This window comes from Coregonus clupeaformis, unplaced genomic scaffold, assembly GCF_020615455.1.
Source record: "Coregonus clupeaformis isolate EN_2021a unplaced genomic scaffold, ASM2061545v1 scaf1433, whole genome shotgun sequence".
NCBI lineage: Eukaryota > Metazoa > Chordata > Actinopteri > Salmoniformes > Salmonidae > Coregonus > Coregonus clupeaformis.
In genome coordinates, this window is record NW_025534887.1 from 77,866 (window position 1) to 92,166 (window position 14,301).

Consider the following 14,301-nt stretch of genomic DNA (forward strand, 5'->3'; position numbering starts at 1 on the left):
GGTTTGTTGTTGGGGGTGGTTTGTTGTTGGGTGGTTTGTTGTTGGGGTAGTTTGTTATTGGGTGGTTTGTTGTTGGGTGGTTTGTTGTTGGGGTAGTTTGTTGGGGGTAGTTTGTTGTTGGGTGGTTTGTTGTTGGGTGGTTTGTTGTTGGGGGTAGTTTGTTGTTGGTTGGTTTGTTGGGTGATTTGTCTGAAGTTTCACAGCCTTTCACGTTCTCCTATTTTATGTTCAGCCTTGGTGACAGTGGAATATTTTTCCTAAAATACATAATCCATGTTTGGCCGTATTAGGTGATGTGTACTCTAGCTCTGACATGGGAAGGCAATTTTACTTCCAAAGAGCTTTCTACACTCTAGTGTTTAGGGCTCTGAAACACGTTTTACTTCCAAAGAGCTTTCTAAACTCTAGTGTTTAGGGCTCTGAAAAACGTTTTACTTCCAAAGAGCTTTCTACACTCTAGTGTTTAGGGCTCTGAAAAACGTTTTACTTCCAAAGAGCTTTCTAAACTCTAGTGTTTAGGGCTCTGAAAATCTGTTCCTCTTGAACTCTTCAAGTAGTCCAAAGGGGTGATGATGATGCCACTTGATATTCTTGTGGTTTTAGTGACGTTTATCTTTTCCCTTTAATGCCTGAGGTGATGACCTGTCTGTCTGTACATGTTGTGGTGCCGTCTCTTATTTCCTCCACTCTAGTTGGCTGGCTGTAGTTATGTCAGTGTTATTGATCTGTCTGTGTTGTGTCTGTAGGTATGTCAGTGTTATTGATGTGTCTGTGTTGTGTCTGTAGTTATGTCAGTGTTGTTGATGTGTCTGTAATAATGTGTCTGTGATAATGTGCCTGTAATAATGTGTCTGTGATAATGTGCCTGTAATAATGTGTATGTGATAATGTGTCTGTGATAATGTGCCTGTAATAATGTGTCTGTGGTAATGTGTCTGTGATAATGTGCCTGTAATAATGTGTCTGTAATAATGTGTCTGTGATAATGTGCCTGTAATAATGTGTCTGTGATAATGTGCCTGTAATAATGTGTATGTGATAATGTGTCTGTGATAATGTGCCTGTAATAATGTGTCTGTGGTAATGTGTCTGTGATAATGTGCCTGTAATAATGTGTCTGTAATAATGTGTCTGTGATAATGTGCCTGTAATAATGTGTCTGTAATAATGTGTCTGTGATAATGTGCCTGTAATAATGTGTCTGTAATAATGTGTCTGTGATAATGTGCCTGTAATAATGTGTCTGTAATAATGTGTCTGTGATAATGTGCCTGTAATAATGTGTCTGTAATAATGTGTCTGTGATAATGTGCCTGTAATAATGTGTCTGTAATAATGTGTCTGTGATAATGTGCCTGTAATAATGTGTCTGTAATAATGTGTCTGTGATAATGTGCCTGTAATAATGTGTCAGCAGTGTGTCTCTCCCTCCAGGTGGTTGGGCCAGTCCCGCTGTCAGAGTGATGAGCTCCTGTCTGTAGTTTGTAGTTATGTCAGTAATGTGTCTGTTGACGTATCAGTAGTGTTAACGTCTCTGTGTCTGTCATTGTGTCCGTTCCCCCAGGTCGTCTGGGCCAGTCCAGCTGTCAGAGTGATGAGTTCCTGTGTGGTAACGGTAAATGTCTTCCCCGGGCATGGCGCTGTAACGGCCTGGATGAGTGTGGTGACGCTACTGACGAACGGAGCTGTGTACCCCCTCCCACCCCTCCCCGCGCCTCCCTCTGCCCCCCCGGCACCGCCCCCTGTACCCAGGCCCAGGTAGGGAGCCTAGAGGTTAGAGAAGCCGGCCAGCAACTAGAGGGGAGGAAAAAAAACTCTGATAGGAACAATGTGCTACACTGGGCTGACCCATTGGTTCCTACCTCTCGGGGGTGTGTGTGTGTGGGTGTGTGTGTGTGTGAGTGTGTGTGTGAGTGTGTGAGTGTGTGAGTGTGTGAGTGTGTGAGTGAGTGTGAGTGTGAGTGTGAGTGTGTGTGTGTGTGTGTGTGTGTGTGTGTGTGTGTGTGTGTGTGTCTGGGGGATTTCCGTTCCCAGATACAATAATAAGGAACAATAAAGTTGTATTCTTCTTCTCCTCCAGTCCACCCGCTGCCTGCCCCCCTCGCTGCGCTGCAACGGAGCCCGGGACTGCCCCGACGGCTCGGACGAGGCCGGGTGCCCCGACACGGCCTGCGGGAAACGCCTGGGGAACTTCTACGGAACATTCGCCTCCCCAGACTTCTTCCGCTCCAACCGCAGCGCTGTGGGGGAGCTGAGGTGCTCCTGGCTACTGGACACTCGGGTAGGGAGGAGTTCAACACCTTCAAGATTTCACACAATCCATTAGCTGATGGGTGCTAGGGCCGATCAATCAATTCATTGTAGTTTGTATTTTTCTAAATAAATAGATTAATAAATAATCGTTTTCCTGGCAAAATATAGTAAGACGTGTGCATGCATACCAGACACATGCTAACTGATCTATAACAGGGTTAAAGAGCTGAACACATGCTAACTGATCTATAGCAGGGTTAAAGAGCTGAACACATGCTAACTGATCTATAGCAGGGTTAAAGAGCTGAACACATGCTAACTGATCTATAGCAGGGTTAAAGAGCTGAACACATGCTAACTGATCTATAGCAGGGTTAAAGAGCTGAACACATGCTAACTGATCTATAACAGGGTTAAAGAGCTGAACACATGCTAACTGATCTATAGCAGAGTTAAAGATCTGAACACATGCTAACTGATCTATAACAGGGTTAAAGAGCTGAACACATGCTAACTGATCTATAACAGGGTTAAAGAGCTGAACACATGCTAACTGATCTATAGCAGGGTTAAAGAGCTGAACACATGCTAACTGATCTATAGCAGGGTTAAAGAGCTGAACACATGCTAACTGATCTATAGCAGAGTTAAAGAGCTGAACACATGCTAACTGATCTATAGCAGAGTTAAAGAGCTGAACACATGCTAACTGATCTATAGCAGAGTTAAAGAGCTGAACACATGCTAACTGATCTATAGCAGAGTTAAAGAGCTGAACACATGCTAACTGATCTATATCAGGGTTAAAGAGATGAACACATGCTAACTGGTCTATAGCAGGGTTAAAGAGCTGAACACATGCTAACTGATCTATAGCAGAGTTAAAGAGCTGAACACATGCTAACTGATCTATAGCAGGGTTAAAGAGCTGAACACATGCTAACTGATCTATAGCAGGGTTAAAGAGCTGAACACATGCTAACTGATCTATAGCTGGGTTAAAGAGCTGAACACATGCTAACTGATCTATAGCAGAGTTAAAGAGCTGAACACATGCTAACTGATCTATAGCAGGGTTAAAGATCTGAACACATGCTAACTGATCTATAGCTGGGTTAAAGAGCTGAACACATGCTAACTGATCTATAGCAGGGTTAAAGAGCTGAACACATGCTAACTGATCTATAGCAGGGTTAAAGAGCTGAACACATGCTAACTGATCTATAGCAGAGGGGAAAAAGCTCAATCAAAACAGAAGCTTGTTTATTTAACTGGCTGTCCAGCAATGGAAAATCACTTAAATTAGTTATTTTGGATTTTCATACGGATGCTGTCGGTCGACTAATTGATGAATCTAACTCTCCTCCTCCTCCTAGGACCCGAAGCCCATCCTGTTGCAGCTGGACCTGGGGTTAGGACCGGCGGACTCCCTCCATGTCTATGATGGGCTGGTCCAGAGAGCAGAGCGCCTCCTGCAGGCCCTGTCTCATCATAACAACAGGAGACCAGCCCTATTAGAGTCCAGTAGAGGACAGATGAGTCTACTGTACCTGGCCCAGCCACGCAGCCCTGGGCATGGATTCAACGCTACATACCAGGTATGCTAACCCTTACCTTGACCTTAACCCTGACCTTGACCTTGACGCTGATCTTGACCTTAACCCTAACCCTAACACCACGCAGCCCTGGCCATGGATTCAACGCTACATACCAGGTATGCTAACCCTTACCTTGACCTTAACCCTGACCTTGACCTTGACGCTGATCTTGACCTTAACCCTAACCCTAACACCACGCAGCCCTGGGCATGGATTCAACGCTACATACCAGGTAGGTTAACCCTAACCTTAACCCTGACCCTAACCCTAACCCTGAGCCTGACCCTAACACCAGATAGCCCCGGCCATGGATTCAACGCTGCATACCAGGTAGATTAGGTTTGGGACAGTTGGACTGTAAATGGTTGTCTTGATGATGAAGTGCTCTGTTTTGTTTTCATGTGTTTTGTGTTTAGAATTGTCATTGGTATGGCCCAGAGTTTTTCCTGACCAGGCAGAAGCCTGTGACTAGTACCCAGAGTTTTTCCTGACCAGGCAGAAGCCTGTGACAAGTACCCAGAGTTTTTCCTGACCAGGCAGAAGCCTATGACTAGTACCCAGAGTTTTTCCTGACCAGGCAGAAGCCTATGACTAGTTCCCAGAGTTTTTCCTGACCAGGCAGAAGCCCGTGACTAGTACCCAGAGTTTTTCCTGACCAGGCAGAAGCCTGTGACTAGTACCCAGAGTTTTTCCTGACCAGGCAGAAGCCTATGACTAGTACCCAGAGTTTTTCCTGACCAGGCAGAAGCCTGTAACTAGTACCCAGAGTTTTTCCTGACCAGGCAGAAGCCTATGACTAGTACCCAGAGTTTTTCCTGACCAGGCAGAAGCCTATGACTAGTACCCAGAGTTTTTCCTGACCAGGCAGAAGCCTATGACTAGTACCCAGAGTTTTTCCTGACCAGGCAGAAGCCTGTGACTAGTACCCAGAGTTTTTCCTGACCAGGCAGAAGCCTATGACTAGTACCCAGAGTTTTTCCTGACCATGCAGAAGCCTGTGACTAGTACCCAGAGTTTTTCCTGACCAGGCAGAAGCCTGTGACTAGTACCCAGAGTTTTTCCTGACTAGGCAGAAGCCTGTGTCTAGTACCCAGAGTTTTTCCTGACCAGGCAGAAGCCTGTGACTATTACCCAGAGTTTTTCCTGACCAGGCAGAAGCCTATGACCTATGACCCAGAGTTAAAGGCCACTTTATGAGAACAATACAGTTTTTCCTTTACTATTCTACCCTGTAGGTGAAAGGTTACTGTTTCCCGGGGGAGCACCCGTGCGGAGGGGACCAGGGCTGTTACTCCGAGCGCCAGCGCTGTGACGGGTACTGGCACTGCCCTACGGGGCGCGACGAGGAGGACTGCCCAGTTTGCCAGGAGGGGGAGTACCCCTGTGAGGGGGGCAGTGGGGCCTGCTACCCTGCCTCTGAACGATGTAACAACCAGAAGAAGGTAATGTATCAATCAATCAATCAATCAATCAATTAATACTTTATTGTCCTATTGTACAATTCTGATTTAAAAAAATTGTTCTGCTAAAATCCTGGATCTAGGAGAGGGACCCATGAATTGAAAATAATCTAGTTACAGTCCATTTTCTGGGTATGCTTCTGATAAAGATCGTTGTGTCGAAACACGCAAGCTTTTAATAAATTTAATCTAATTATTTGTCACGTGCTTCGTAAACAACAGGTGTAGACAAACAGTGAAATGCTTACAGACGGCCCTTTAATCACTAAAGATACACAAATAAAAAACATGAACTAGTTACATAAGGAATTAACTTTTTTAAGGCAAGTCAGTTAAGAACAAATTCTTATTTACAATGACGGCCTACACATAAGGAATTAACAAAAGAGCACAGTGAATTGAAAACAATCTATTTAGTTGCTTAATTCTTCCATTTTTGGAAGACAACCCAAATACTTTATTGTGTTATCCTTGATGTAGCCCTACTGCCAATTATTATTTGGCTACAGTGCCTTCAGAAAGTATTCACACCCCTTGACTTTTTCCACATTTTGTTGTGTTACAGCCTGAATTTAAAATGGATTAAATTTAGATTTTTGTCACTGGCCTACACACAATACCCCATAATGTCAAAGTGGAATTATGTTTTTTAAAATGTTTACAAATGAATAAAAAATGAAAAGCTGAAATGTCTTGAGTCAATAAGTATTCAACCCCTTTGTTATGGCAAGACTAAATAAGTTCAGGAGTAGAAATGTCCTTAACAAGTCACATAATTAAGTTGCAAGTTGCAAGGAGTCTGTGCATTAATTGTGTTTAACATGATTTTTGAATGACTACCTCATCTCTGTTCCCCACACATACAATTATCTGTAAGGTCCCTCAGTCGAGCAGTGATTTTCAAACACAGATTCAACCACAAAGACCAGGGAGGTTTTCCAATGCCTCGCAAAGAAGGGCACCTATTGGTAGATGGGTAAAAAATAAAAAAAAGACATTGAATATCCCTTTGAGCATGGTGAAGTTATTAATTACACTTTGGATGGTGTATCAATACACCCAGTCACTACAAAGATACAGGCATCCTTCCTAACTCAGTTGCCAGAGAGGAAGGAAACCACTGAGGGATTTCACCATGAGGCCAATGGTGACTTTAAAACCATTACAGAGTTTAATGGCTGTGATAGGAGGAAACTGAGGATGGATCAACAACATTGAAGTTACTCCTCAATACTAACCTAAATGACAGAGTGAAAAGAAGGAAGCCTGTACAGAATAAAAATATTCCAAAACGTGCATCCTGTTTGCAGTAAGGCACTAAAGTAAAACTGCAAAAAATGTGGCAAAGAAATTAACTTCATGTCCTGAATACAAAGTGTTATGTTTGGGGCAAATCCAACACAACACATTACTGAGTACCACTCTTCATATTTTCAAGCATAGTAGTGGCGGCATCATGTTATGGGTTTGCTTAGGACTAGGGGGTAAAAGAGCTAAGCACAGGCAAACTCCTACGGGAAAACCTAGTTCAGTCTGCCTCCCTACAGGCACTGGGAGACAAATTCACCTTTCAGCAGGACAATAACCTAAAACACAAGGCCAAATACACACTGGAGTTGCTAACCTAGACAACATTAAATGTTTCCTGAGTGGCTTAGTTACGGATTTGACTTGAATCGGCTTGAAAATCTATGGCAAGACTTGAAAATGGCTGTCGAGCAATGATCAACAACCAAACTTGACAGAGCTTGAAGAATGTTGAAAATAATAATGGGTAAGGAAGACTCCCAGCTGTAATCGCTGCCAAAGGTGATTCTAACATGTGTTGACTCAGGGGTGAGAATACTTGAGTAAATGAGATATTTCTGTATTTCATTTTCAATACATTTGCAAAAATGTCTAAAACATGTTTCCACTTGGTCATTATGGGGTATTGTGTGTAGATGGGTGAGATTTTTGATTTATTTAATCCATTTTGAATTCAGGCTGTAACACAACATAAAGTGGAATAAGTCGAGGGGTATGAATACTTTCTGAAGACACTGTATCAACATATTCTCCATCAATCTAATCTACACACTGAGGATGAAAAAAACTCTGGTATTTTTCCATTCTTGGAAGACAATCAGTAGAAAGATGTTTGGACCACAATGGAAATGTTTCTATTATGTTTTGGTTGTAAATATACAGATATCTCTCATCCATTCCAGTGCCCAGACGGTTCAGATGAGAAGAACTGTTTTGACTGCCAGCCGGGTAACTTCCACTGTGGCACCAACCTGTGTATCTTTGAGACGTGGCGCTGTGATGGTCAGGAGGACTGTCTGGATGGTAGTGATGAGAGAGACTGTTTGGCAGCTGTGCCCAGGAAGGTACAGAAAACCATCATTTGATGGGTTCTCACATCTGGCCTATTTCACAAATGTGTATTATAAACGCACGTGTGAATAGGAAATGTGTTTCCTGCATATCCCAGCTCCCCCTGAGAGTGGGGTCAGCACTGTCCAGTGCCCCTGGAGCAATTAGGGTTAAGTGCATCGCTCAAGGGCACGTCGACATATTATTTTTACCTTGTCGGCTTCGGGATTCAAACTAGCGACCTTTCGCTTACTGGCCCAGCACTCTACCAGCTGTGCTCCCTGCCACCTGGCTACCAAGCTACATCTGAATCTTACCCTACGAGGTCCGGAGTACTGCTGGTTTTCTGTTCTACCTGATAACGAAATACTCTCACCTGGCGTTCCAGGTCTAAATCAGTCCCTGATTAGAGGGGAAAATGAAAAAGAAAAGCAGTGGAACTTGGCTTGGAGGTCCAGATTTAGAATTTGATTTTAATTGAATTTGCTTGTCAACACCAGGGGTGTCCAACTCATTCTCATGGAGGGCCAAGTGTCTGCAGGTTTTTTTGGGGTTTTCCTTTCAACTAAGCCCAAAGACAAACAGTCTCCTTACTTCATTAAACAAGTCCAAGGGAGGAGTGAAAACCCACTTGGCCCTCCGAGGAAAGAGTTGGACACCTACAGCACAGGAGGCTGGTGACACCTTAATTGGGGAGGACGGGCTGGAGCGGAATTGGGTGGAATGGTATCAGATACATCAAACGCATGGTTTCCATGGTGATGCCATTCAGATACATCAAACGCATGGTTTCCATGGTGATGCCATTCCATTTTGCTCCTTTCCAGCCATTAGCATCCACAGGTCTACTATAACTATATCTCTGACCATGTCTTGTGAAGTACATGTACACTACGTGACCAAAAGTATGTGGACACCTGCTCGTCTAACATCTCATTCCAAAATCATGGGCATTAATATGGAGTTGGTCCCCCCTTTGCTGCTATAACAGCCTCCACTCTTCTGGGAAGGCTTTCCACTAGATGTTGGAACATTGCTGCGGGGACTTGCTTCCATTCAGACACAAGTGCATTAGTGAGGTCGGGCACTGATGTTGGGCGATTAGGCCTGGCTCGCAGTCAGCGTTCCAATTCATCCCAAAGGTGTTCGATGGGGTTGAGGTCAGGGCTCTGTGCAGACCAGTCAAGTTCTTCCACACCGATCTCGATAAACAATTTCTGTATGGACCTCGCTTTGTGCATGTGAGCATTGTCATGCTGAAACAGGAAAGGGCCTTCCCCAAACTGTTGCCACAAAGTTGGAAGCACATAATTGTCTAGAATGTCATTGTCTGCTGTAGCGTTAAGATTTCCCTTCACTGGAACTAAGGGGCCTAGCCCAAACCATGAAAAACAGCCCCAGACCATTATTCCAGTTCCACCAAACCTTAAATTTGGCACTATGCATTGGGGCAGGTTGCGTTCTCCTGGCATCCGCCAATCCCAGATTAGTCTGTCTGACTGCCAGATGGTGAAGTGTGATTCATCACTCCAGAGAACTTGTTTCCACTGCTCCAGAGTCCAATGGCGGCGAGCTTTACACCACTCCAGCCGACGCTTGGCATTGTGCATGGTGATCGGCCATGGAAACAGTTGTTGTGCTGACGTTGCTTCCAGAGGCAGTTTGGAACTCGGTAGTCAGTGTTGCAACCGAGGACAGACGATTATTACGCGCTACGCGCTTCAGCACTCGGCGGTCCCGTTCTGTGAGCTTGTGTGGCCTACCACTTCGCGGCTGAGCCGTTGTTGCTCCTAGACGTTTCCACTTCACAATAACAGCACTTACAGTTGACTGGGGCAGCTCTAGCAGGGCAGAAATGTGAAGAACTGACTTGTTGGAAAGGTGGCATCCTGTGATGGTGCCAAGTTGAAAGTCACAGAGCTCTTCAGTAAGGCCATTCTACTGCCAATGTTTGTCTATGGAGATTGCATGGCTGTGTGCTCGATTTTATACAGCTGTCAGCAACGGGTGTGGCTGAAATAGCCGAATCCACTAATTTGAAGGGGTGTCCACATACTTTTGTATATCTAACACCATTGCTAGAACTAGTATTATATAGTTTTGTGATGTATTTTATGATATGCCAGGAATGCCTGTATTGTTTCAAGGTGATCACTGCAGCCCTGATAGGCTCTCTGGGCTGTGGCCTCCTCCTGGTCATAGCTCTGGGCTGTGCATTCAAACTCTACTCCCTCCGGACAAGAGACTATAGGTAGGATTATTTCATCTCACTCTGTGTGTCTCTGACTCTGTCTTTGTCTCATTCACTATCTATCTATCTATCTATCTATCTATCTATCTATCTATCTATCTATCTATCTATCTCTCTCTCTCTCTCTCTCTCTCTCTCTCTCTCTCTCTCTCTCTCTCTCTCTCTCTCTCTCTCTCTCTCTCTCTCTCTCTCTCTCTCTCTCTCTCTCTCTGTCTCTCTCTCTGTCTCTCTCTCTCTCTCTCTCTCTCTCTCTCTCTCTCTCTCTCTCTCTCTCTCTCTCTCTCTCTGTCTCTCTCTCTCTCTCTCTCTCTCTCTCTCTCTCTCTCTCTCTCTCTCTCTCTCTCTCTCTCTCTCTCTCTGTCTCTCTCTCTCTCTCTCACACTCTCAGTTCAAGGGGCTTTATTGGCATTGGGAAAGTATGTTATTCAATTTCCGGAATTCCAAATAGAGCAGCAGCTGCTGAAAAATGAGCTCCTACAAATATTGAAATTTATACGTTTTTTAGAGTGAAGTACATCGGAAAAAAAACAAAAGAAAACTGCAAGACTGAATAAGAGACAAAACAAGCAACAAACAAAGAAGAAAGGCTTTTGAAAAAGTAACTATTTTTCATAAAATTGTACAGTTATCTTAGCTAGCTGAATTGTTTACCAGTTGCTAAGCAGTTGCTAGGGACTCTCCTGGAAGAAGCTAGCTAGCTAACAAAGAATATCTTGTTAACAGAAGAAAAGAAAGACAAAATAAGACAAAATAAGGACAGAAGACAAAGGACATCAAAGTAAAACAGTCCTCTAAAAGACACAAGAATAATACAAGAATAATACAAGAAACAACGCTTATATTGCAACATTGTGTACAGCGTTGCTATGGAAATTGTTTACCCACCAGGCATCCAGACGGAGAAAGCTAAGAAAAGTTTCAAAGGTTTGATGATGGGACAGAACCATGAATGCCTGTTTGCAGATCTTACCAGTTGCAAAACAAGAACAAATTTAATATTTAATACCAAACGAGGGCACATATGGAAAAGAGTTATTTGCAACACTTTCCCTTTCTCAAAAAAGAGAGGCATCAGCCAAGGATGTCAGATCAGCATTTTTGAAGAAGCTGACCAGAGCAACACGTATCAAACAGTAAACTTATATAATAATGGAACTGTATTGATACAAGGCAATGATTCAAGCCTCCAGGCTTTTGAGAATATGTTTGCTACCCTAAAAGCAGAAGCTGAACTCATCTCAGAAACTGAGGAACAAGTCAAGGAGGGAGATGGAGAAAAGCAGGCCCCAACAGTCTCTGTGACCCAGCAAGAAGCCCTCAGTGTCCCTCTACCTACCTCACCTGCAGCAGACAAAGCCAAGGACATGCCTATAACACCAAGAACACCTGCTATGCAACGTTTCCACAACACCCTCTCTCTAGTCGAAGCAGAGGTCATAGAACTCAGAGAGAACAAGCTTCAAGAGGACAACACTGTCCAGAAACTAAAAGAAGAGATGAAACAGTTCAGGGAGGAGAGCAGAGCATCTATTGCTAAATTAGAAAGCAGAATGGACAAACTGAGTCAGACAAATGATGACCTCAGAGACCATCTGAGCACAACAAGAAAGGAGCTAGAGCAGAGAGAGAGGTACATTGACACCCTCAACCAGCAGCTAGTCAATATGTCCTCTGCATCTAGAGAACATGTCCACCAGCCTGGTACAACACAAACAGAACCTGAGACCAGCATGGCCTCCACCACACAGCCTGATGACACTGCACCCGCCTACCAGTCTGCTCCAGTCCAGATCAGCCAACCAGCGTCCCAGTCTGCTCTAGACCAGGTCAGCCTACCTGCTTCCCAGTCTGCTCCAGCACAGTGTGCTCCAGCCCAGGTCAACCTATCAGCCTCTAAGTCTGCAGCCCAGGTCAGCCAACCAGCCACCCAGTCTTCTCCAGCCCAGGTCAGCCAACCAGCCTCCCAGTCTGCTCCAGCCCAGGTCAGAATACCAGTCTCCCAGTCTGCTCCACCCAGACAGTCACCCACAACTGCAATCCTTATTGATTCAAATGGGAAGTTCTTAGTCCAGGAAAGATGATTCCCTAGACACCAGGTGTATAAGTTCTGGTGTCCTACAACTGACAGTGCAATGCAGCTACTCAGTCAGACCAGGATTGACACCCCCGACAACATCATCATCCACACTGGCACAAACCACCTTCATGCCAAAGGTGAAAATGTATCTGGGGCAGTGAGAAGCGTAGCAGAACGGGCACAGGCTATGTTCCCAACAACCAATATAGTTGTGTCCACCCTCCTACCAAGAAAATACTTCCCAGGACAGTTGATCGAAAAAATAAATCAACAGATCACTGTGGACTGTGCCTCACTGCTCAACGTTAGAATGGCTCACCATCCCACTCTGACATGTGAACACTTATACGATAATGTACACCTTGATCAGGACAGTGTCAGAACTTTTGCTAAGGACCTAAAGGATGCAACACTTGGCAGGGACCCACACACCCATCACCCCAGCAGCAGAGCCCCCCTGCCCCACCGTCTGAAACAACAGTACACCCACCATCCCCAGGAGAGAAGAGCCAGACACGGCTTATTACAGCACAGCTCTACAAGACCGGGCCCAACACAGCATAGATTTACCAGACCAGACCCTCCTCAGGACAGCACGACCAGACGGGGCCCGCCTCAGGACAGCACGACCAGACCCGTCCCATTACAACACAGCTCTACCAGACCCGGCCCATCACAACACAGCTCTACCAGACCCAGCCCATCACAACACAGTTCTACTGGACCCGGTCCATCACAACACAGCACTGACCACTACTCCAGGGTCGGGCAGAACACTGTCCTTCAAAGAAGTACACCACATGATGCAGTCCACACCATGTATCATTCAGATCATCAGCCTACATATGCTGAGGTAACCTCTGGCAAAACACACCTAGAACAATCAGAGATAGGAGAGGTGCGCCAACTACTGCATCTAATATGCAGACTACTGGGCTAGACAGACCCTTTAATTACACACACACACACACACACACACACACACACACACACACAGGGTTGCAGATTGCATTGCATTGTACTTATTTTTTGGGCCATTCTTATTAAGTTGTTTACAACTATCCTTTATTTTATTGGCACTGGTATTATAATAATAGTGATGTGTAATGGTGTGTGTGTGTGTGTATGTGTATATATATGTATGTATATGTATGTATGTATGTATGTATGTATATGTATATATATATGTATGTGTATGTGTATGTGTATGTGTGTATGTGTGTATGTATGTATGTATGTATGTATGTATGTATGTATGTATGTATGTATGTATGTATGTATGTGTATGTATGTATGTATGTATATATATGTATACAGTGGGGAAAAAAAGTATTTAGTCAGCCACCAATTGTGCAAGTTCTCCCACTTAAAAAGATGAGAGAGGCCTGTAATTTTCATCATAGGTACACGTCAACTATGACAGACAAAATTAGAAAAAAAATTCCAGGAAATCACATTGTAGGATTTTTAATGAATTTATTTGCAAAGTATGGTGGAAAATAAGTATTTGGTCAATAACAAAAGTTTCTCAATACTTTGTTATATACCCTTTGTTGGCAATGACACAGGTCAAACGTTTTCTGTAAGTCTTCACAAGGTTTTCACACACTGTTGCTGGTATTTTGGCCCATTCCTCCATGCAGATCTCCTCTAGAGCAGTGATGTTTTGGGGCTGTCGCTTGGCAACACGGACTTTCAACTCCCTCCAAAGATTTTCTATGGGTTTGAGATCTGGAGACTGGCTAGGCCACTCCAGGACCTTGAAATGCTTCTTACGAAGCCACTCCTTCGTTGCCCGGGCGGTGTGTTTGGGATCATTGTCATGCTGAAAGACCCAGCCACGTTTCATCTTCAATGCCCTTGCTGATGGAAGGAGGTTTTCACTCAAAATCTCACGATACATGGCCCCATTCATTCTTTCCTTTACACGGATCAGTCGTCCTGGTCCCTTTGCAGAAAAACAGCCCCAAAGCATGATGTTTCCACCCCAATGCTTCACAGAAGGTATGGTGTTCTTTGGATGCAACTCAGCATTCTTTGTCCTCCAAACACGACGAGTTGAGTTTTTACCAAAAAGTTCTATTTTGGTTTCATCTGACCATATGACATTCTCCCAATCCTCTTCTGGATCATCCAAATGCACTCTAGCAAACTTCAGACGGGCCTGGACATGTACTGGCTTAAGCAGGGGGACACGTCTCGCACTGTAGGATTTGAGTCCCTGGCGGCGTAGTGTGTTACTGATGGTAGGCTTTGTTACTTTGGTCCCAGCTCTCTGCAGGTCATTCACTAGGTCCCCCCGTG

General features: G+C 44.4%; 1 protein-coding gene across 1 annotated transcript in view; it reads left to right on the forward strand.

Moving 5' to 3' along the window:
* The window catches only part of lrp3 (low density lipoprotein receptor-related protein 3), a 79,220-nt gene that overhangs the window by 45,480 nt on the left and 19,439 nt on the right, over positions 1–14,301 (forward strand). Inside the window, exons 4-9 of the mRNA XM_045218197.1 lie at positions 1,565–1,758; positions 2,081–2,281; positions 3,630–3,851; positions 5,087–5,293; positions 7,522–7,683; positions 9,817–9,920. Coding sequence (XP_045074132.1) covers positions 1,565–1,758; positions 2,081–2,281; positions 3,630–3,851; positions 5,087–5,293; positions 7,522–7,683; positions 9,817–9,920 — 1,090 coding nt within the window. The remainder of the gene's footprint in view (positions 1–1,564; positions 1,759–2,080; positions 2,282–3,629; positions 3,852–5,086; positions 5,294–7,521; positions 7,684–9,816; positions 9,921–14,301) is intronic.